At 54.1% G+C, this 23702-nt stretch overlaps 3 protein-coding genes across 9 annotated transcripts in view; 2 read left to right on the top strand and 1 right to left on the bottom strand.

The window, feature by feature from the left end:
• The window catches only part of SMTN (smoothelin), a 68987-nt gene extending 66242 nt beyond the window's left edge, over nt 1–2745 (top strand). For all 3 annotated transcript variants that reach the window (XM_090062090.1, XM_090062087.1, XM_090062088.1), the window contains one exon: nt 2606–2745. The gene's annotated coding sequence lies outside the window, so the exon portion shown is untranslated. The remainder of the gene's footprint in view (nt 1–2605) is intronic.
• Nucleotides 2746–6495: 3750 nt separating this feature from the next.
• On the bottom strand, nt 6496–12497 carry SELENOM (selenoprotein M). Its single transcript, XM_090062091.1, has 5 exons — nt 12295–12497; nt 10550–10585; nt 10109–10143; nt 9536–9614; nt 6496–7524 (listed from the first exon to the last, which is right to left on the bottom strand). Exons 1-5 carry the CDS (start codon nt 12403–12405, stop codon nt 7285–7287), a joined length of 501 nt encoding a protein of 166 aa, XP_089918217.1. The 5' UTR covers nt 12406–12497; the 3' UTR covers nt 6496–7284.
• A 7382-nt stretch (nt 12498–19879) lies between these two features.
• INPP5J (inositol polyphosphate-5-phosphatase J) overlaps nt 19880–23702 on the top strand; it is a 32515-nt gene continuing 28692 nt past the window's right edge. For 3 of the 5 annotated variants that reach the window (XR_016444061.1, XM_090061817.1, XM_090061818.1), the window contains exon 1: nt 19880–20143. Coding sequence is in view for 2 of the 5 variants with exons in the window: in XM_090061817.1 (XP_089917943.1) it covers nt 19988–20143 (156 nt within the window). In the remaining 3 variants the exon portion in view is untranslated. The remainder of the gene's footprint in view (nt 20144–23702) is intronic. The other 2 variants (XM_090061820.1, XM_090061819.1) reach the window with 1 other exon arrangement.

Genomic DNA, 23702 nt, shown 5'->3' with positions numbered 1-23702 from the left:
TGAGGCCAGCTGTGTCAGTTACTGATGGAGTAAGTTACACTGGGGTGTTAAAGGATAGTTCCTCCATCCATAGAGAAATTGCAAGGGTTCTCCATGTTTGCTCCGGAGGCTTGGTTTCCAGAGCCCTCAGTTGTGAGTGGATGGGTGGGGTGGAGCTGCAGAGGAGGGAGCACTTGTTCATCCAGGGTGAGTAACTGAATGCAGCCATACAGCTCAAACATATCACAAGTAATATGGTACTTGGTGGCTCTGGCTCTTCCAGCTCTGCTGTTCCTTGTACATTTCTGCCATTACCGAAAATGTGTGTTGTCATGACTTTGTGTGTTGTCATGACTTTCAGTGACAATAAAGTCATCATCATATTTTGCTCAAGAAGGCTACCCTCTTCCTCTGCTCTATGATTAGGCCACTTAGGCAGGAACTGTGAGAGTGTGGGGCAGGGCCGTGCAATTGTTTGGACCCAAGAGCCACATAGGAATTTCTGGTGATCTGTTGAGGGCAGGTCAGCGTCCTCCCCACGCAACAGCTCACCAAAACTCCCTATGAGGCTTTGGGTGGGCGGGGAGCAGTGTTCTGTAGCAGGAGGGCTGAACAAGGCTGATCCACTCCCTGTATGCCCTGCCCTGGGGGAGGCGGTGTGCCTGGGCACTGGGTTCCAGAGGCCAGTTGGGGGTACGGGGGTGTTCTGCTCCCCTCCTCCAATGGCAGCCCGTCCTCCTGCTGCTGCACCACTCCAGGCAGGCAAGGGGGGCAGAGCAGCACTGGGAACAGCCCTACTGAAGCTGTGTGCACTAGTTGGGGTCTGGGTCAGCAGTTGGGCATGCAGTGAGCTCCCTTGGCAAGAGCTGGCAGAGCACTGCAGGGGCAGCTGTGGGCCGCATCCAGCCCACAAGCCATATTTTGCCTACCCCTGGTATAGGGAAATCTATAATGCAAACAAAACTGGAAGCACTGGGACATAAAGGGACAGAGAGAGAACAGTGCTAGGAAGATGAGGGAAAATTGGAGAGTTGCTGGGGGAGGTGGAATATGGTAAGACAGCAGTTCCCAAAACTGTGGGTTGTCACCCGAAATGGGGTCACAACATCAGCAGATGGGGACGTGGGGGTGGGGAGCTGTGGGTTGGGAGTGAGGGGCTATGCTAAGGAAATGGGGTCATAAATGAGGCCATGCTGAGGATAAGTTTGGGAAGCATTGGTGTAAAAGACTGGCATAAAAAGAGAGGGGGAAGGCCTGCCTGGGAAATCCCTGTGTGCTGGCTAGGGTTGGGGGTTCTGTGTATGTGTGAGAAGGTGGCACCATCCAGAGAGCCCAGGCAAGTTAGGGCAGGACTCTTACTGTGAGGTTGTGGCAGGGACAAGGCAAGGAACGCTGTGAAGAGAATTAGTCACCATTTAGCATATAGCTGGATGCAACAGTACCCAGCTGGAGGAGATGGGCCACAGTTCTGGCTAATGAGTCACATGGGGGGGAAAAGGGATTGGGGGTGGTGGGACATGGGCTGGAGGGCACAGCTGCTTGAGACAGCAGCTGTCTGAGACATTGCACTGAAGAGATCTGCTTTCATAGATTTCATAGACATTAGGGCTGGAAGGGACCTCAGAAGATCATTGAGTCCAGCCCCTGCCCGAAGGGCAGGAAGACAGCTGGGGTCATAGGATCCCAGCAAGATAAGCATCCAATTTACTCTTGAAGGTGTTCAATGTAGGTGTTTGAACCACCTGCAATGGCAAGTCATTCCAGACCTTGGGGGCTCGGACAGTAAAGAAATTCTTCCTTATGTCCAGCCTGAAACGGTCTTGTAGTAGTTTATAACTGTTTGACCTCGTTGTCCCTTGAGGCGCTCTGGTGAACAAATGTTCCCCCAGATCCTGGTGGTCACCCCTGATAAACTTACCGGTGGCCACCAGATCACCCGAGCCTGATGCACTCTTGCGCATTTGCTCCAACTAAACCTAGGGAGGTCATGAACTTTCTGGGAGGGAATGGAGGAGGACCCCTGTGTAAGGACAAAGCCCTGGTGTGTCTCTGGATGGGGGGGGTACATGGGATCTGAAAAAGGGAGGAACTTGGTGTTCCTGTACAAGGAGCCCTCTGGAATCAGCCCAAGTATAGAGGCTCTTCACGGTTTCAGCAGAGGGGAGCTCAGTGCTCCTGAACTGAGAACCAAGAGGAGTCTGAAAAAGGGAATTGGGGCCTGGTGTCCTTAAGCTGTGTTGATTCTCAGTGAACTTGGGTACCAAGCAGGTTTTCTGTAGAGGGCTTGGAGCCTGATGTCCTTATGCCATGTGAGATCTCAACAGACGGAAGAGGTGGCTGGGCATGTGTGGTCTCAGTTTTGGGATTGGAGTCTGGTGCCAATGGACTGGGACTGTAGGGAGGAGTCTTAATGGGAGAATTGGCAACTGGTGTCCCTGCACTGCTTAGGTTTCGGCAGAGGGGGGATGGAGGCCCATGGCCCAATCAAAGGGATCAAGCCCTGGTACCTCTGTGCTACCAGGGTCTTAGAAGAGGGGGAGTTTGTGTGGTACAGGAAGGGCTTTGACCTTTTTGTTAAGGGAGTGCCCCTGTGGCACACTGTACTTACCTCCATGTCTCCCCATAGGATGCTGGTGGACTGTGTGCCCCTTGTGGAGGTTGAAGATATGATGATCATGGGGAAGAAGCCTGACCCCAAGTGTGTCTTCACCTACGTACAGTCTCTCTGCAATCACCTGCGGCGCCATGAGCTACGCTTGCAGCAGAAAGAGTTCTAGAGCCTGCCCTGTTGCCCTGTGCAGCTGCAGCGGCTAATAGACACCCTCCCAATACTCTGCCTCTCCCCTCACAGGGACCCAGTTGTGCAGAGTGGGGCTTCACTTGTTCCCAGCAGTCTAGCCCTGTGGGGAGGCTGTCACGAAGGGTCCGTGTGATGCTGAGGGATTAGCACTGCATTGACTTCAGCTTTGGCCTGAGCTCCCTCCACTGTCTTCTCTGCTTCAAGGCAGGCTGAAACTGAGCTTCCTGGCCTGGCCGATTGCCCAAAGCCAAACCAGGCCAATAGTGCTGTAGAGGGCTGAGGAGGCAGCACTCACTTCTGCAAGCTTGGGTCTCATCCTTCCCTCCTGCTTTATATAGTATTAAGTTATTCATCTTAAAGGAGTTGCCTCTATCTTGTACAATAACAATGCCCCACTCCCTGGGTGTGGGGAAGCACTGTGTGTGTCTGTTTCAGGCTATGGATGCATTTGTTTCCAAGGCCCAGAGTGACCATCTGAGACCCTGGGGGTTTGTCTACCTGGATCCATGCACCCCCAGGGTGTCTGGATGTGCATGGATCTCTCAGTACTGGCCTCCAGGGCCCACAGAGATGTCTCTGGATATGGTGCATTGTATGCAGCCCTGCAAAGTTGTGGTCCTTAGAACTTCAGAAGGGAGTCTCCCTGCCCAGTGCAACCTTTACTTGGTGCCCTCTCCCTCAGTAAGTAGAGGTGCGTTGATACATCGGTCCATATTGTATTGGCACCGATAAAAGGAAAATTGACATTATTGGCATTTGGCTTTTTTTGGCTGAGGTGGCTGATAACGTCACTGATAAATAATGTGTGCATGCACACAGCCACAGTATGCACACAGTGCAGCCTGGCAGCTCAGAGAGCAGCATCCAACCAGTAAGTCTGTTGGGGAGGAAGGGGCATGGGGCAGGGAAGGAGTAGATCAAGGCTCCCATGGTAAAAGAGGGAGTGGGGCTGGGGCAGGCAGTGCCCAGCCAGGATGGGTGCCCAGCAGAGCCGGTGGCTTATCCAGAGGGGAGGCTTCCGCCGCTATGTGCACCCCTGTGGGAAGCATGAGGAGCATGTGCCCCCATGGATTTGTGTGGGGTATGGGTGGGCTGCCACTGTGCACTCAAGGCCAGTGCTACTCTAGCCTATTCCCTGCAGCTGGGCTGGGCAGGGAGGATATGGTGAATTTTGGGGTGGCTTTAGCCCCTTTCCTCCCCCTCTCCCCCTGTAGCCCTCTCTCCCAGCACTGCCACCTGCTCTGCTTGACCTGAGCGCAGCTGCAGGGCAGAGGCTGGAGCAGCTGCAGTCCCAAGCGGGCAGCCTGCCCTTGTCCCATGCACAGATCCAGTCAGGCACATGCCTCCCCCGGGGGTGCATGCAGCAGCAGGAGCCATCTCACTGCACCCCCTGGATGAGCCACCAGCTCCGTCCCACACCCTGCCCTGGCTGGGCATTGCCCATCCCAGCCTCACTCCCTCCCTCACCATGGGGGCCTCAAGCTGCACTCCCCAAGAGACTTACTAGCCAGATGATGCTCTCCAAACTGCCGGGCAGCATATCAGCAATCAGATCGGTATCAGCCGATATGACTGGTTAATAATCAGCCATCAATATCAGCCCAAAAAATCATTGGTGCACCCCTATCAGTAAGCTCCATCCAGTGTTATGAAGGTATCTGGCTACAGCACCTACCCTTGTGTCCTTCCTGTTGCTCACTCCCACACCCAGGGGCTGCCACTTCTGTGGAGAGTAGCATCACCTTTGCCCTAGGGGATCTGGACCAAAGCCAAAGATGGAAGGGATTGAGTTTATGTGGAGCAGGCCCTTTCCAAAAGGGATGGGCTGGATAGCGCCCCTGGGATGGCCCTCTCTCTGTCCCACTTGTTCCCTGCACTGTGTCCTGGCTCTAGGGCCCCCTATGCTCTGTACCACATGCCAATTCACCACTGTTTCCACACCTTTGAAGACACGTGCCGGTTCCAGCCAGACAATAAATTCTACAGACAACTGTTCAACTGTGCTTCTTGGTCTCCTGGCACCGGTCTCACTGCCTACCATGTTCTTGAGTGGAACAGGGCTTGGCCCAGCTGCAGTATGCCCTCTGTCCTGTCTTCCTCACATTCCAGGGTTGGTGCTGATACATAGTGTTGTCTATTGCCTTTCTGCATGGGGGATGGCTATGGACTGGACTGAGTCATGACCCCAGCAGAGTGAGCCTTGGCCTCCCTCTTCCCCAGGATTGGGGGCCCACAAGGTTAGAAGGTCCTCCTTCAAAGAGCTTATTCTTAAAGCTTTGTTTCCCACATTTTGCTCCATGTCTGTGTTTGTCTTGTTTCAGTTCACCACAGCTGTGAGGGGACACAACCCACAGAGCAGATGGGTCCAGTTGGCTTCTTAGGCCTGGCATGCATGTGACTTGGCTTGGGGCCAGTCCCAGGATGTGGCCTCTTCCCCTTCACCCATGGGTGAAAGAATAGGGACAAGTTGTGGCCCCCTTTGCACCCTGCCCATAGGATTACAGGATACTCCTTGCAGCTCTCAGAAGACCCGTGTGTGAAGCAGCAGCTGCCATACTGCACCCCAGAGGTCATACTATGGCTGGTGGGAACTGCTCTGTCAAGTGATTTTTCTGGGGCATGACTGCAAAATCTATTGCCTGAGCCCATCTCCTCTGCCCCCCAGGTAGTGCCTGGCCCTCTCCAAAGCAGATTCTAGTAACTGCAAAGCCCATCAGGCTTTTGAAAGGACCCAGAGCAGATGGGTAAAACCCTGGCCACTGACCTGAAAGCAACTTTTTCTTACACCAAGGGATTCCCACCCAAAGACAGGAGAGAGGAACTGAGCACATCACAGCAGTGAGGAAGCCAGGCCCAGGGGCTATGATTTCATAGATTTCATAGACATTAGGGCAGGAAGGGACCTCTTGAGATCATCGAGTCCAGCCCCCTGCCCAAAGGGCAGGAAGTCAGCTGGGGTCATAGGATCCCAGCAAGATAAGCATCCAATTTACTCTTGAAGGTGTTCAATGTAGGTGCTTTGAACCACCTCCGCTGGCAGACTGTTCCAGACCTTGGGGGCTCGGACAGTAAAGAAATTCTTCCTTATGTCCAGCCTGAAACGGTCTTGCAGGAGTTTGTGACCGTTCGACCTCGTGATGGCTGTAGGGCTTCCTAGCTGTGAGCTGGTTTCAGGCTTAGCCAATGGCCCCATTTACAGAGTCTTACTCTAGAAGCTCTGGGCTTTTCTTCCCAGACTGCCCTCTCCAAAGTGGGAGCTCTCCTGGTTGGCCAAGTTTGGGAGCGGTGAAGGTGCTTTCAGGCCTTCCCTCAGGCGTTGCAGCAGGACATGTGACCATACTGGTCTCTTCCCCTTGCCCACAAATTCCAAAGAGCAGCCCAGCTCCTACTTCCCAGTACCAGCTCCCATTTATCTCTGGTTTTCTGCTGCAGGGAGAGGCTGGTGCTCCCTCTGTCTACCTGAGAGAAGGAGGGGTATGGCAGAGCAGAACTGTTGCATTTGAAAAGGTTCTGCAAGTCCCTCATCCCCTGCTGCCCCAGGAAATCCAGCAGGTCTGAGCCACTTACCCCTCTTCCCAGCTGGCATGTGTGACTCAGCCACCCAGGAGTGGTGCTAACCCCCTGGAGCCAGGCAAGCTCAGGAGCAGGAAGGAAACTTTGGGAAGATCTGGTAGAACCACTCCTACCCAGAACCCTCAAGAAAGAAGACAACTGGCTGCAGCACTGGACAAGAGACTTTACTCCAGTTGGATACAAGCAATCAGATTCCAGCACCCTTGGGACCTGGTTGTGCTTTCCCACATGCAGCTCTCCCATGCCCTCTGGGACTCAGCTCTTCTGCCCCCAGCACCCAGAGCTTTCACTGAGGGCTTCATTCTGTCCCTTGCAGACAGGGGTTGCCTGTGCATAGAAGCACTAAACCTGGTCCCCCACACCTTGGGGGTTCCTGCTAATGGAAAGCACAAAGGCCATCATGTTCCAGACAAATTAGTCCCCAAAGAGACTGGAGAAAACACCCTGAGCTTAGCAGTCAGGCTACAGGGAAGGAAGGGCAATGGCAGAGCAGGATGGGGAGAGATGAGGATGCTCTCACATGGCACAAGTGACACTCCCTGCGCCTGACACATCAGCTCCATTTAGCTGCAGCTGTGGGCGAGCACACAGAATGCAGAGTGACTGCTCTATAAAATAGCTGTCCAGGAACTGAAGCTGCTGCTGGCACCACTGGGGGGACAGGCTGTGTCACCCCAAGCAATGGTGTGGGCTAACAGTTCTCTCTCCAACCCAACTCATCCCATGTCCTCCTCACCCTATCCCAGATCTGCCTGTGCCCTTGCTCCTGTCCCAGCCAACCCATTGCTGCTGATTCAAACTGCTACAGACATCTAAAAGCTCAGTTACTAGCATGCTAGAGACTGAAGCAAATAGTTTCCAAGCCACACCCCTAACCCTTTCTCTTGCAAGCCCACCCTATGCACCTGACCCCACAGACACCCTGCTGCTCTCTAGAGATCAGGGTGTTCCTGGTTGTTGGGTTCAGCTGGGCTCTCATTCTTGGCTGCAGAAGTTTCAGAGGGTGAGACTTTGGAGTTCTCCTCTTTTGCCTGCAGGGGGAGCGGGGGCTTGGCTGGGGCAAGCCGGAATTCCTCAGGCACTGGGGCATCTTGTGACTCCTTGCGATAGAAACCCAGCTCCTGGACCATCTGGTTGATCTCCTCCCGGGTCATGTCACTCAGGGGAATTCTCTGCAATAAACCAGGAATACAGTGTACTATAGCATCCTACACCTCACCCGTGACACTGCATCCCAGTACCTGGCACCATGACCACAATCAGGCCAGTGATTCAGTCTCCTGGAGGGACAGGAGCCCATCCCCATAGTGAGCAGGCCATCTCTTACTGGGAGAGGTTAGGGATAACTTAGTCAGGAATTCTTCCCATAGGGAGTACTCCTTTCCTTTTAAATATAGCACTCCCAGCTGGGGGAGGCTGGACTGAAGAAACCAGGACTAACTAGCATTCATGACCACTCTCTATAGGATCCTCTGCTATGAGATAATGTAAGTGAAACAGCTGGCAATTCCTCCCTATCCAATGCTCCTACCTCACTCCCTAAAGCAGCCATGTCTTTAATGCAGCTACAATGGGCCTAGGCACACCAGGAAACCATAAGCCTCCCTCAGTGATTAGAGGGAGGCTATTATTTGCATTTGTTTCACTGGGCAAAAAAATGAAAAAACAGACATGCGAGTGCAGGTTGTAGGTTAATAATGAGAATGAATGGGGGACTGAGCAGAGAATGGTGACTAGTGTCCACTGCCCCTCAAACAACTCCCAGTAAAACTCTGCATGGAGACATGCATGAATGAGTGAAAAACAGCCCCAGTCACCGTGATTCCCCTTGGCCAGGGCCTCCTTCCTGGTCTGGTAGATGGAAAGTTTGACCAGGGCCAGGAAGTATCTGACCAGGATGTCCTAGGACAGGGGTCAGCAACTCCTGGCAGACATGCCAGAGCATGGCACGTGAAGGCATTTTGCTTGGCACACATGCCTCAGGGTGGACAGTGGGCAAACGGCCAGTGCTGTGTTGTCACAAGGATCAGGACTTTGGCTCCTCCCCCTCGGGGCAGACAGCAGACATAAATGCACCCACCACTGGCAACAAACCAGGCCAGGAAGCTGCCTGCAGGCTCCCTGCTACCTGATGTATGCAGCCCAGGCTCCATGGCAGCAAGCAAGCTGCACCAGGGTTTGCAGAGTTCTGGCCAGGCTTGTTGCTGTTGGTGGATACATGAACAACTGGTGTGGATGGCAAGTAAGCCACAAGGAACCTGATGCTTCTTGTGGCAGTACAACCTCAACCCCTTTCCTGCTCTCCACCCAGAGGCATGTGTGCATCCATCACAAGCAATGAGTAGACCCCACTGCAGCTGCTTGCAGCCTCCTGGCGGCCTGCCACAGCTGGCCTGAACTTCGGGCAGGCCCCTGCCAACTGCCATAGAGCCTGGGCTGTTCACAGCAGGCAGCAGGGAAGCTGCAAGCAGCTGCACCAGGGTCTGCAGAGCCCTGGCCTAGCTCATTGCCAGTGGTGGGTATGTGCGCCCCTCTGGGTGGACAGTCGTGGAGCCGCAAGGGGTCCGATCCTTGTGGCAGCGCAGCCCCAGCCCTTTTCCTACCATCGGCATTGAGACACATGTGCTGTGTAAAATGCCTTTGCATGCCAAACTTTGGCATGCATGCCAAGGGTTGCTGAATCCTGTCCTAGGACCTCCTCATCAAACACGCCTCAGCATGGGTGGCAGGGAAGGGGCCTGGGCTGCGATGCCACAAGCATCAGGCCCTTGTTGCTCCCCTGCCATCTGCCCCTGGCCAACATCTTCCAAATAGAGGCTGCAGGTGTTTTTGGCACTTGGTAGATCTATGTATGTGGTGTGCATAAAATAACAGGTGTGGGAAAAATGCAGCCAGAACTTTCATGGAAGGTTCCTGAGGAGCTGGTAGAGGGGCTGCAGCCTAGCACACTCAAGGTCAGCTTGTCCCAAGGTCTCCCTCTGACCACAAGATGGGCAGGTGTCTGGGGAGTCTGTAAAGTATCTTAACTAAATGCCAGTACTGACAGCTCCATGCAAGAGCCACCACTGTAGATCCCTGATGACTTGTGGAGCTAACGTGGAATACAGGCTGGTACTGCCTTCAGCAAAGGTGTCATCTGGTGCTGGAATACGCAGGAACACCAGACACCCAGTCAGCTCTTACCTCTAGTTCCTCATATCTGACGTTGAGGAGCACCAGTTCAGGGTCGGCTCCAGGGAGATGCTTCATCACCAGGTTGTGGCTGGAAGGCACTGTTAAGGATCCTGGAAAAGTGAGGTACAGGGCCTGCCCCTCCCTTGACACAGGAAGCTTCTGGGTGTAGGGGAGCCCCCTGCCTGTTGTTTGCAGGAACCACCAACCAGGGGAACTTAGAGGCTGTGCTTCACACCAGAAGGGCTTGGAGACAGTTTGGGGTACAGAACTTATTGCTTCCTTCCTGTTAGCAAAGGTAACTTCACACTATATCTGGGGAGGAGGGGGAACTTGAAGTCCTAACCCCAGCTATGGACACCAGACCCAGTGGCTGCTGCTACAGCCCACAACACTACCCTGGGAGGATGAGTAGCAAATCATCAGGCTCTGGTACCAACACCCAACCAAAAGACATAGGATGGCTCCCACTTGCTAAGCTCCCAGTCTAGGCAGCCTGCAGACTCAGATGACAGGTGTACGTGCTCACAGCAACCAAGGCTGGAAACAAGCCTGAAAGTGACTTCTGGAGCAGGGAAAGGATACTACAGAGGGATGTCCTCGGTGACAAAGGCCTTCACCTAAAAGAAGCAGAAAGCATGAATGCCATGGAGGGGGAAGGGGAAAAAGGAGAAGCTGGAAGAACTCCTTTCTCTTCAAACAAAAGCAGATGGTAACAAGACACTCCCCCAAGAAAGCAGGAAGATACTTACCTCATAACTCCTAGCAGAACTACCTTTACATTAGTGAAACCAGTGAAATAGATGTGCCTTGTGCTGGAGATCTGTTCCCTGGGACAGATGTTGGGGAAGCATCCCAACAGCTCCACAGTGGCATATGATCCCAGAACACACAGGACAGGAGCTGGGGAGGGCCTTGGAGGAGGTAAGAGTGATAGAAGACCAAAAGGCAGGCTTGTTCCACCCACACAATGCATAAAGCCAAGGTGAATTCAGTTGTTCTATGCCCTGGCATGGCAGTGCTTACCTCTTTCATGCGGTTCAGCCGTCATCCTCCGCAAGTCTGAAGAAGAGGAGAGCATATAGTCAGAGCCACCCCAGGCCCAACTCCATCCCCAGCATATAAAGCCTGACCTAGCCCAGACCCACTTTCCTTCTAGAGTCCTTATTCTCTGGCCCGTACTGTCATGAGATCCAAGCCCCTCATGCTCCTCATTGTAATTTTTTCTCCTACCCCTGGCAGGGCAGATTTAGCCTCCCATTGGAACAGATGGGCACAGAATTACATAGAAGCTTAGTTATTTGCCCAGACAGGGACAGAGCAGCTAGTTGAATCCAGCCTCCCATATCCTAGACCAGTCAGGGCCAAACTTATAGGCAGGCTCGCCACAAATTACACCCCGTGCCCTCCCTGAGTGGCACTCTAATACCCTTCCCCCTGCCTGATCTGCTGCTCTACTTTCTGCTCCCTGCCACTGTGCTGCCTGCCCCCTCCCTAATCTACCACATGCTACACACCGAAGCTGCACCTTTGCAACAGGTTTGCTGTCCTTGTTTTGGACCAGTGGTTCCAAACCTTTTTTCTTGTGTACCCCCTTCCCGATTTACCAGCTGCTCATACCCCTACCAACATATTTTATATTTTAACCCCTTAAATGCACATTCTTATTACAATAAAAATTAAATCTGCCATTACACAATGTCTCCCATGTAACCCCAAAGATGTCTTGCATACCCCTAGGGGTTCAGGTACCACAGTTTGGGAGCCCCTGTTCTAGGCAGTGCTGTAACCACTGAGATGCTGTCCCTCTTTTCTCTCAGCTAGTGAGGATGAAGCATACTGCCCCAGTTGAGGGCTGTCCCTACCTATGTTTCAGGACTACTTGGTTTCAGGAGAAACTGAATGCCCCATTGCCACAGTAACAAAGCATCTGTCAAGTTATCCTAGAAACAGGGCCAGTACTAGTTCCAGGGGATTTCAGAGGGTATTTCCCACCCCAACCAAGTTTGGGTTTTTTCCAGGGGAAGGGAGAGGAGTCACCACCTCAGAGTGGGGTCCTCTCTCTCGCTCATGGGTCTTCAGGCTCCACCAACCTCTGGCAGTGGCCAAGGGGAGCTCTGAGGAGGAGTCGAGCCCCATCCTAGTGCCACGGAAGTGCCAGCATGGCTCTGCTGCTCGGCGCTGATGGGAAGGCTCCCATGGACCAGCAAGAACGGACAACTCCCACCTTCAGCAAGTGCTCCCCCACTTCTGGCTCCCAGCACTTCGCCTTCAGCCAGCACTTGCCCCGGGGGGCTCACCTCCAGCCCCCCCATCTCCCCCGGCTGGTGCAGCGGCAGGAAGGGCAGCCGCTGGCTAACCGGCTTCCCCCACTCACGACGGAGCAGCCCGGGGGCCGGAGGGGGACAAGACAGAGCCCGGGAGGCAAGACTTGTTTTTTTAATGTTTGTGTTGTGGACCAAATCAGTTAAACCAAGTCCAGATCCGTGAGCCAGCCCAGAACCATACGTGGCCCTACCGCCGGCAAACACCCTCCACCCCGCAGGGACTCCGGTCATTTCAGAAGTCTTTCGAGGCCGGGAGGGAGGCAAGACCCCGGTCAAGGCCCTGGGAGCTGAGGCAACCTCTGCGCTCCGGGCGGCCGGGCCGGGCCCGGCCCAGGCGGATGCTCTGCCCCGGCGGCGCCAGCGAGGCGCTCCCCGCCCGCCGAGCTCCGCGGCCCCCCGGGTGGTGCCGGAGCGGCTCCGGGCCGTGCCTCGCCCCTGCCTTACCTCCACCTTGCCCCGGGCCAGGCCCAGGCCCTGCAGCCGCTGCGGGTCGGGCCGGGGGGCGCGCGCGGGCGCCGCCAACACCAGCAGCCGCAGCAGCACGAGGCGCCGCATCGGGCCGGACGCGGGCGCTCGGCTCCAGCCCGCGGCTCTGCCACGTCAGGCCCGAGCAGCCGCAGGTCCGCCCCGCCCCGCCCCCTCCCCCGGGGCCGCGTGCTGGCGGGGGCGGCCGCCTGAAGCCCCCCTGCCCCGCCCCAGTCCGGGGCAGGGCCATCCCCACGGAAGAAGGGCGGGACTGTGGGAAAAGCAGCCTGCACCGGTGCCTGCAGGGCAGCGCGCCCTGCCTCGGAAGGTGCTTGAGCGAGGCCTGAGGCTTGCCTTGCAACCAGAAGGACCTTCTAATCAAAGCGTCATTTGATCCCTAAGGCCGCAGCTTGAGCTACCCAACTAAGTTTCACAGCATGCTAAGGCTGGTGTCTTGCAGGGACTGGCTGCTGCAGGAGGGCACGTGCCCCACTGGCATAGCAGGGACTGACCCAAGAGCGGCAGGGCTGAGCAAGAGTGCAAGATGGTGGCTAGGACCATGGACAATAAAGCAATCCCAATTCACTTCATGCTAGTTGCAAATGTATCCAATGTTTTATTATGCCAAATGGTCATAGTGTTTGTGATCATCTGAAAGTTTTAACAGCTGGGAAAGAAGCTGTCCTGTGCAAAAGACAGTGGCTGGGGCAAAACTGGGTTGTAGTGACAAGACTGCCACAAAGACAATCAGCCTCCGCTAATAACTCATTAGGTGTGGAGAAAGTGGAGCTTGTGGCATCCAGTACCAGAACCATGCTATGAGACAGTGGTCACCCACCAGTCAATGGATCCACTGGTCAAGCCCAGGGAGTCAGAGTCCATCTGAGGCTGGGAGCACAGCCCTGCCCCCAGCCCAGCAGGTGGGGAGGGAAGGGGCAGGGGCCAGATCAAGGCCTCACAGTGAGGGAGGGAGCAACACAGAGGCAGGAGCAAGTGGTCAGGTAAGTGGGGCCCCAGGGGATGGGAAGACGGAGCCCAGGGGGTGCACCCCGGAAGGGCACAGGGGCCGTGTGCCCCTGGATCTGCATGTGGGGCAGAGCAAATTGCCTCTGCAAGCTGGGGCTGGGGCTGGAGCTGGGGCTGTGCCAGGCTCTCCCTGGCAGGGCCTGGATCATACCGCACTCAGGGCAGACAGCAGTGCTGGGAGGGGGAGTTGGGTGACTGCAACCCCACTCCCAACACCCCCGCCTTCCCTGAGAGTGGCAGGGCCCAGCACACACACACACATACCTCCCCCCCCCCGGAAAGAGCCCAGCACGGCCCCAGTCCTCAGCGGCGCCTCCACCTCGAGCTGTACACAGGGCAGGGGGGCTGGGGCAGTTGGCTTGTCTGGAGCTGCATGGGGGGGCTCCCACGTGGCCCTGGACAGGCCGGTTGTCCCAGCACTGGATGTAACAGAACACAAACTTAAACCTGCGCTGCTCAAAGCTCAGGCAACACGGTAAACCTTGAGCTGACAAGCCCATGGTAACTTCAGAGTGATTGTCATGGGAGACTCTGCTGTGGGGCACAGAGGGAGCCATCTGCCATCCTGCCCACCTAAACTGGTCTGCCCTACTGACCACTACCCCATGTCCTTGTCCATGCGGGAACCAACAACATAGCAAGAAGCAGCCCTGAGAGGATCATGAGGGACTACAGGACCACGGCGGCAAAGCTGAAGAACCTAGGAGTACGATTTGGTTTCTCCCCAATCCTCCTAGTCAGGGGCCATGGCTGTTGGAGGGAGGAATGTATCAAGGAAGTCAACTGACGGCTCGGAAGACGGTGTCACTGCATGGGCTTAGGATACCTTGACCTTGGTGTGCAGTTTAGCTATGGTGGCCTCCACGCAAGGGACAGCATTCAGCTCACAAGCAGAGGGAAGAAGCTCTTTACCACGAGAGTCACCGACTTTTTGAGGAGGGCTTTAAACTAGGTATATCTTGGGGCAAGGGAGGTTCCAGTGCAGAAGCAGAATCCACTAGCCACAATGACACATGGGAGAGCGTTCAAACCACAGATGTCCCAATGGGTTCCAGCATCTTGAAGCAGACACATCTTGACAGAAAACCTGATGTGACTAAGGGAAAGCTCAGATACCTTTATGGGAATGCCAGAAACATGGGAAATAAACAGGAGAAACTGACACTCTTGTCTGATGAAGACTTTGACTTGGGTTGACGGAGACCTGGTGGAATGATATGCATGAGTGGGCAGTTAATATTTAAGGTTACAGGCTTCACAGGAATGGAGACCACGTGGGATGATATGCATGACTGGGCAGTTAATATTGAAAGTTACAGGTTTCATAGAATCAGATTGGGAAGAAGGGAGGAGGTGTGGCCATCTATGTGAAAGAGCAGTATTCATCCCTGCAAGTCACCTTTGGCAGCAGGGAAGGGTCCCTTGAGACTTGCTGGGTCAAGCTCCAAGGGGAAACAGGAGAGGGAAACCTAATCTTGAGAGTCTACTACAGGCCTCCCTCCCAAGACATACTGAGTGATCGAGCATTCTCAGGAGAACTAACAGAGGCAGCTAGCACTAGAGACATGATCATCATGGGTGAGTTCATCTACGCAGACATTTGCTTGGAAGACCATTTGACCACCTCTTTCAGGTCAGCCAACTTTCTGGTGACAATAGATGATCTGCTTCTGACACAAGTTGTAGAAGGGCCTACAAGGGGAAAAGCTACTCTGGACTTAGTGCTTGCCAAAGGGGAGGACATCATAGGCAACCTGAGGAGTGGCGGTACTCTGGGCAACAGAGACTATGACCTGATAAGGTTTACCGTCCACTGTAAAACTGGAAAGTTAGTCACCAGAACAGAAGTCCTGAATTTCAAGAAGGCAAATTTTGGCAAACTCAAGAGGCTCATTGGAGAGGTCCTCTGCAACCAGCATTTGGATGCATCGGGGTATGCAAGAACGATGGTGCTTCTTTAAGGAGACAATTCTCATGGCTCAAAAACAGCCTATCCTTACACATACAAGAAGCAGGAGAAGAGCCAGGAGACCTGCTTGACTCACCAGTGATATTAGGGAACTATTGAAAAAGAAAAAAGAAGTATATATGCAATGGAGGAATGGCTGAGCAACCAGGGAGGAATATACTCATATCACCAGGGCCTGCAGATACGAGACACAGAAAGCTAAGCCAGGCCTGGAGATCAAACTGGCAACCAGTATAAATGACAGCAAAAAGTCCTTCTACAGATACATATGGAACAAGAAAAAAATTGGTCTCCACTGTGGGACCTCTACTGAATACTCAGGGGCAGCCCACAGTCAACGCATACAAAAAGGCAGAGCTTCCTGAATACATACTTTGTGTCAGTATTTCTGAAACCCAGCGGGGGCTGCTCATCTGAATAGAGGCCCAGGGAACAAGGGGAAGGTAACAACCTACACTAAAATCAGCCCAGAACAGGTGAAGGATCTTTTACAACGCTTGGACATCTTCAAGTCCACTGGACCAGATGACCTGCACCCAAGAGTCCTGAAAAAACTGGCTGAACTCATAGTAGCACCATTGGCCAAGCTATTTGAAGAGTGGTCCCAGATGACTGGAAGAGGGCCAACGTGGTGCCCATCTTTATGAAAGGGAAGAGGGATGACCCTGCAAACTACAGGCCAGTCAGTCTGACCTCAGTCCCGGGTAAAAATCTTTGAAAAGTTGGTTAAGGAGGCCATCAACTACAAGCTGGTAATGGATGGGGTACTAAACAGCAACCAGAAGTTTTGTCAAAGGCAGATCATACCTGATGGACCTTGTGTCTTTCTACGACCAGGTCACTAACCATCTGGATGAGGGACGTGAGGTCAACGTCATTTACTTAGACTTCAGTAAAGCCTTTGACTACTGTCTCCCATGGGATTCTCTCTAACAAATTGGAGAGTACTGACCAGTCTACAGTGAGGTGGGTGGACAAATGGTACAGAGGCCACTCCCAGAGAGTGGTGATCAATGGGATGGCCTCATCCTGGAGGGCCATTTCCTGTGGAGTCCATTAGGAATTGGTGCTTGAACCTGTGCTATTCAATATATTCATTAACGATTTGGATGAAGGGGTAGAAAATGCAATGGTTAAGTTTGCAGATGATACCAAGCTGTGGGGAAACATAGGCACACCAGAGGATAGGGCAAAGATCCTGTGGTCCCAGGGGTGGGGAGCAGCTGTGGCTGTGGCTGTGGCTGTGGCTGTGGCCACTTCTGGGAGCAAGCACCAGCCGATTGCTGCAGCTGCTTCCAGAAGCGGCCACAGCTGCTCCCAAAAGTGGCTGCAGTGAGTGCAGCGATCGGCTGGCACTTGTAGGGGGGACATCGGTGCTCCTGCCTGCCCCCCCTGCCCATTGCCTAAACAGGAAGCTTAGCCATCAGGGGGTGCACTGGCACTCTTGGGTTGCATGTGAATCGCCACTGTTGTACCCAGTTCTGGGCACTGCACTTCAAGGACATAGATAAACTCAAGAGGGTATAAAGAAGGGCCACCTGTTTGATTAAGGGCATGGAGGGTAGGCCCTATGAGGAGAGACTCTGGGAACTGGGCCTGTTCAGCCTGTGGAAGAGAAAGCTGAGAGGTGAGTTGATAGCTGCCTGCAAGTACCTCAGAGGGGAGCATCAAGAAGTAGGAGAGCAACTATCCAGGAGGGCATCCCAAGGGAGGACCAATGGGCCTAAATTAATAGAAGGTAAATTCAGGTTGGATATAAGGAAACATTTCTTCTCTGTAAGGGTCATCAGAATCTAGAACTGCACTGCCAGCAGAGGTGGCGCAGTCACCCTCTTTGGAGATGTTCAAGACAAGGCTGGACAGGCACCTTGCTGAGCTCATCTGAGCCCAATACTTCCTGCCTACGGCAAGGGACTGGACTTGATGATTGTACAGGTCCCTTCCGGTTCTATGATTGTGTGATTCAACTCTGACGCTGAGCCTGTTGGTGACAACCCTTGCCTCTTTCCCTAACCTGCTTAACAAGTCCATATGACCTCAAACTCTTGTAAGGCTTTTATCCTTGCAAAGAAATAATATGACCAACAGTGATGTAGACAGCCAGAATGGAACCGAGTGGAGGAGAGCTGGCCAAACCTCAGGTCAGAGCCTATCCTTGCAGAGCAATGTTGTCCTGCATACCAGCAGTTTATGGGGATCCTCTCTTTCATGGGCTTCAAGTCTCTGGCCTCCTGTAGCCTTATCCTGGGCTCTGTAAAACTTAAAAAACACTTTTGACTTTTCAGAGTTTTCTTGTCACTAATAGTTATACCAGTCACTGGAAGCATTGATGTGTCTTCTGGAGTTCCATTCACATCTAGCTTATTCCAGTGGTCCTCAACCTCTTGGCCCTGTGGGCCATATGAGTGGTACAGGACTGATCCACAGACGAGATCAGATCCTGAGCACCAGAATCGTGCCTGCAGGTGCCTGGATTAGGCCCTGTGCCACCTCAGCTGGGCACCAAGATTGGCCCCGGGGGGGCTGCACCATCCCTGCCCAGTCCCCTATGCTGAAATTGGGCCCTGGGCCCCTTTGTCACCTCCTTCCAGCCCCATGTTCCAACAGCAGACCCCACACCTCCATATGTGACTAGTCTAGCTCCAACAGCCACGGCTTACAGGGCTCCCACAGACTTGTGGGGAACCCCGTGGGTCAGATGGCAGGGTATCAGGGACTGGATCTGGCCCACGGGCCAGGGGTTAAGTACTCCTGGCTTATGACATTCTGTTCCAGAAAACCTATTTCATACCAACCCAGAAAGCTACAGTGCTGTTCATTTACATCACACTTCTCTCTGCCCAGAGGCTAACAATGTCATTACATAACAGTACACAGGAAGGGGACTGGAACATGTTGCCATGATCCACCTATCCAATATGACCCACAAGTTGAGCCAAATCCAGAGAGGATTTCCTGGCAATGGAAATTCACTATCTTGGTGGTGCTATAATTCCCAAAAATGACTGTCTATATGGGAGTTATCTAGATATATCTACATTGGTCTATTTATACTGGAAACGCATAGCAGTACATTTCACCAAGTAGATGAGTTTTTAAACCAGTAAACTTAAAATAGTGCAAGTCAATGTGTAGCTACTAGTTTAAACTGCTGTTTGAAAGCAATCTGTACCTTGAGCAGAGCTGCCTGGTTTCAGAGAGGCACCACCTACAAGGGTCAAACTAATTGGCTGCAGAGTAGGCTGGGCCTAATATATAAACCCAAGCTCTTAATCTGGCTTTTGGCTGCCTATGTTCCAGGTACTGCGGCAGTTGTACCCATTTCTCTTCAGCCTGGCTCCTGGCTGGTTCTTTGCTCCTGCTTACCCTTTTTGTGTGTTCTGGATTCTCTGGTGCTTGACTTCTGGCAATGTGTGGACTATGGATGCACATATTGCTTACTGACTAGGACCTGGACTCTGATTTTGACCCTGTCATGCAGCCTTGGTCCTCCTCTGACTCAAGTACTTGTTTACCCGTCCTCTTCCTGCACCTATGACTCCAACTTACAACTGCATTCCTTTTGATAGGGATTGGTTTAAGCTACACAAAAATGATTTACTCTTCTATCTATATCAGTGTCCAGGCAGCAATGTTCCAAACCAGTTAAAATTGGTGTGAATTTGTGTTTCCCCTCTAGTATATATATGTACACTTCTATTTTCTGCCCCCAGTATTGCCAACCCACCACGTCAAAATTTATGAGACAAACTTTTTAAAATCAAGAGACTTAGAATGTAAATTATGAGATGATATTCGGTGGGGGGGGGGGAGTCCCTGCACACCCTAGCAGGATGCGGGGTACTGTGGGTCAGGAGTGAGGGGCAGAAGCAGGGCTACATTCCTAGAGCAGCATCTTCCTTCTCTACCTTCCCCACTCTCACAGGGCACCGAGGTGAGCCGGCCTGTTTGTGAGCTCCAGCCTGCCCAAAGGGCTTTAGCGACTCCTCAGCTTCCTCCAGAAATGAGCAAGCGGAAGAGAGTCCTGTGCATGAGGGCCAGGGAAACTGCACTGACTCCTGTGTCCACTTCAGCCTTCCAAGGCCATGGTGCCAGGACCTGAGGCCTGTCTGGAAATAGGACTGGTCCCTCCTCCAGAGAAATGGGGTGATTTCATTTTGAGCTCCAGCACAAAAAAGCAGGATAGGAAGAGCCAAATAAGGGGGGGGGGGGTGACTGCAGGGGCCTGGCTGGGAGCCCGAAGCCCTTCTCTCTGCCCCGCCGGGCTGCTCCCGCCCTGCCGCCGGCTCCTGCCTGTCCTTGGCCCCAGGGCCGGAGCCGCGGGCAGGGCCGCTGCTGCCACGGCATCTCGGCGGGCGCTGCGGGGCTGCGCGGAGCCCGCAGCGGGATGCTCCCGGCCCCGGCGTGTGCCCAAAACGGGGGCGCGGGGCGCGAGTCGGCCCCGCCAAGCGGGCACGAGGGCGCGGGCTGGCAGCGCAGCCTCCGACTCGCCAGCGGCACCAGGGGCCCCGAGCTGTGGGGGGGAGGCGCACGTGGGGCGTCCCTCCAGCAGTGCCGGGCCGACCCCGGCATCCAGCCCCGCGCGGCACGCGAGGCCAGAAGTACCGGATCCATCCTCGCGTCCGCCCGGCTCCGGCTCCTTTAAATCCCGCAGGTGGTGGTGATGGTGGGGGGGTGATGATGACGTCACTGCTCGCCCGGGCTGCGGGAGAGACCCGAGCATCAGCGGCGATGGAGCAGCGCGGCGGCGGCGGCGGCCGGAGGAAGGGGCCGGCCCGGGCCCGGGGCGCTGCCCCGCCGGCGGGAGGCGAGCCCGGCAGCGGCCAGCGCAAGGTGAGGGCCCCGCACCTGGTGGCAGGCGGCCGATGGGGAGCGGGCGGCCGGGCCGGGCCAGGCCGGGCAGGGAGGCTGGCGCTGCCGATGGCTGCCCTGGTCCCCGCCTGGGCAGGGCAGCGGGGCTGCTCGGGGAAGGGCACCACCACGCCGGGCTGCCCCAGAGCCCGGGCTCCCGGGAGGCTGGAGGGAGCTGTGGGAGCCGGCAGCGCGGGCCGCCCCTCGCTTCCCCGGGGCTCGCGCGGGCCGGCCCCTTGGCACCGCTGTCGGCCCGGCTGTGCCCCGCACGGGCCCTGCCGGGGAGGGACCTGCTGCCTCTTGGCAGCGCCACCTGCCTGCTCGCCCACGGCTGCCAGAGATTTGACAGGTGAGCAGGCTGATAGCTGGTTTTGCCTGCTCTGCCTCAGGCCTGGGGGAGTTTGGTGCTGGGCCTGGGCCATTTCATGCCAAGGTAGCAAAGGGTGATCTGGAGCCGTGGAGAGGCCGAGCGTGAGGTGTGCATGGGGAGCCTGCTTTGGGCAGAAAGGAAAGCAGTTCTGACCCTTGCTCCTCATAGGGGCTGAATGCCACTCTGTGGCCTGAATCTGGAGCTTCCTGTCGCTCCTCCTTCTGCAGGGCAAGCGCTCACTGGGGCAGGAAAAGTTCACTGATGTGAGGTTAGGCAGGATCTGCCTAGCCCTGACCTTCAGAGTCCTCCCTGCTCCATCTCCCCCCCCCCTTTCTACCCCTCCCCAAGTGGTCGTCTTCTTGCCTCACAATGGACTTTCTTTGACCTATAGCAAACCTGTGTGGCACTTGCAGCTTATCTAGTTTTAGGTGCAAATGCCTTTATGCCCGTCTCCCTGCTGCACTCCAGTCTGCTCCTCAGTAGGATGACCCTAACTGTCCCTTCCCCTTCTCTGCCCTCCTCCCTGCCCACTTCACACCATGTGAATGTCGGCTGAACTGACAGTGTTATCCAGGAGCCCACAAATTTGTGGGGCAGAGCTCATTCCTGGAGCTGAAAGTATAGTGCCTACCCTGAGAGGAAGCAAAAAAATCCCAAAGGAGGGTTACCAAGAAATGAAGGAGGCATTAAGGGAATGCTATGAGTGTCAGCAGTTTGGATTTGTGCTCTTCCAGGAATGAGAGGGGAAATGAAGGGCATGGAGGGGAGTAGGGCTCCAAGGGGGGAGGTGAGTATTGGTACTTGCCTCTAAAGAGCACCCATAAAATCTGCAGCTTGAGATATCTGTCATACCTTGTTATAGATCTTCAGCCTTGGGTCCAGCCCCAGGTGAGCTGCATCAACATCCCCATGTTGCAGAGCCGAGTTGAGCACAGAGGCAACTGAGATGCCACTGCAACCTAATGTAGAACACTAAGACCAAGCTGTAGCCCAAGGATAAGTAGCTTTTGGGATCTAGCCTGAGAGCACTTCTAGGAATCTGATCTTGCCCAGTGCTAAGTTAGCACGTGGACCTTTGGGCTGTCTGGTTTCAGTGCCTGGAATTGTTAACCATTGCTGGACCTTAGCCCCATGTCCCAATATTGCACTTGTGCCATCTGGAGATGAAGGGCTGTGTCCCTGACACTTGCAGCCAGTGGGGCACCTGTGCTGAGTGATTTACTTGAAAGCACAGAATGAACTAAGAATAGAACCCAGGAGCCCTGGGCTTTCCTTTTTGTAGAGAGGATACAATGATTCCACTAAGGGGAAGATGATAAGGGACAGCAGCCAATGTCCATACCACCCCCGCCCAATCAATCTCTCCTTAATTGGATTAATGATGGCTGGGGGATCTTGGCTGCTGTACCTCATCCTTTGCTCTTGCCTAATAGGCCTTCTGTCCCACTAGAGCTTATGAAAGAGGACCAGTTCCTCGGGGTGGGGAGAGAACCCCCCTTCCCTCTCTAGGGTTCCATGGTTGTTGAGCAGAGATGGAAACACAGCCCCTCATTGAAAAGGACACATGGTGTGAGCCAGGCCAGAGTGTTGGGACAAAAGTGGCTGTGGGGCTTGCAAGTACCATGGTCAAGCGGGGAGGAAGCCAAGGCTCTGGTGGAGTGGGGTTCATTCTACCATGGGCCTTGGGCTGTGGCATTGGGTGTTGCCCCTCATCCTTCATATTCTGTTCTGTGTGCAGAAGACCCAGGCTAGGCTGGGCAGGGAAAACAGCAGAGACAGCCTGAGGATTGGGAAGAAGCATGGCCTGAGAGCTGTCCCTTGCTGAACCCTCAGTGCTCCGCTCCATCAGTCAGAAGGAAGGGATCAGGCCTGCTATTTTGTGTGTGCATTACACCCATACATTGTGGGACCGTCACACACCAGCAACCAGTAGGGGGCAAGTGGAAGTGCGTGTGGAAGGCCAGGTCCTTTCATGTATATCACTCTTCATAGTGTGAATGAGTCTGGTAGTGTTAATGACCTTTTGCTCCCACAGAGCAGGCACACTGCTTATCTTCTTCTATTCAGAGGGCCATTCCTTCTGCCATCAGATGAGCTTTTGCAGCCTACACCACTCCATCTGGAACAGGCTCACTATGCTCACTATGAATGCAGCAATGGCAGCTGGGAGCTGTGGCAGTGAGGGGTTGTTCTAAAGTCAGCTCCCCATCACATGTCCTTTGGTGCCATTGTCTCCTACACAGCAGTTGGATCAACAAAATCTGGACCTTTGTTCCTGGTTTTCAGTGTTCAACATTGCCTCGTGTATGGCTGTGGTCTCCTTAGTGTTTATCTGAGCACTGGTGAATCTTCTGCCCTATGCTTTTACAAGGTCTGTCACTTTTCAGGCCTTTGTACTCCCAACCAAGCTCCTAAAATCTCATGCTACCCCATCATGACCATTTGAGGTTGCCTCTGCTCCTCTGCTCTAAGCTGGCTCACCAGGGCTGGAATGGCTGAAGAAAAGATTCTTTTCACACTGTTCCTTACTGCACGCAGAGCCCAGTGCCTGTGAGAACAAGACAGCAGGTGTCCAGCTGGTGCTGTGAGTGCCTGTGCAGTGCAGACATGGTTACTCACAACTCGGTACCTTGCTGTGCTGCCCTGAGACCATGATTTAAAGAGCTAAAAAGTGCTTTCCTTGCTGCTATACAAGCCTGCCTTTGCCTCTGAGTCAGCCTTTGCAACAGGAAACCCTCACTGCTCTGATTGCTAGGGAGGAAAGAAAACTGAAGTGGTGGGGGTAGCAGTGTTGGGTGGTGACCCAAAAGGCTGGCTGGAGGGACAGAAGTATCTGTGTCAAGAGCTTATTGACTTGTTTCTCCCAGGGCTGGATATGGGCTGCCATGAGACCTGGATCTTTTTGGCCCCTCAAATTTCCTTTTCTCATGCAAAGTGGCTCTGGAATGCAAACAACCTGACAGGGTAATCTGTACTACCATCTTGGTTATTTGGAGCTTCCCATCCTGCTTTCTTGTGCTGGAGCTCACAAACACACACTGGCTCACCCCAGTGCTCTGTCCCAGTGCCCTGTGAGAGTGGGAAAGGTAGAGAAGGAAGATCCTGGTCTAGAAATGTCTTGTCTGCCCAAAGGGCTTTAGCAAATTCTCAGCTTCCACCACAAATGGAAGC

This window comes from Crocodylus siamensis, chromosome 9, assembly GCF_052110815.1.
Source record: "Crocodylus siamensis isolate JL-2025a chromosome 9, ASM5211081v1, whole genome shotgun sequence".
Taxonomy (NCBI): domain Eukaryota; kingdom Metazoa; phylum Chordata; order Crocodylia; family Crocodylidae; genus Crocodylus; species Crocodylus siamensis.
The sequence above is the reverse complement of the archived record's forward strand: the minus strand, read 5'-3'. Positions and strand labels throughout refer to the sequence as shown.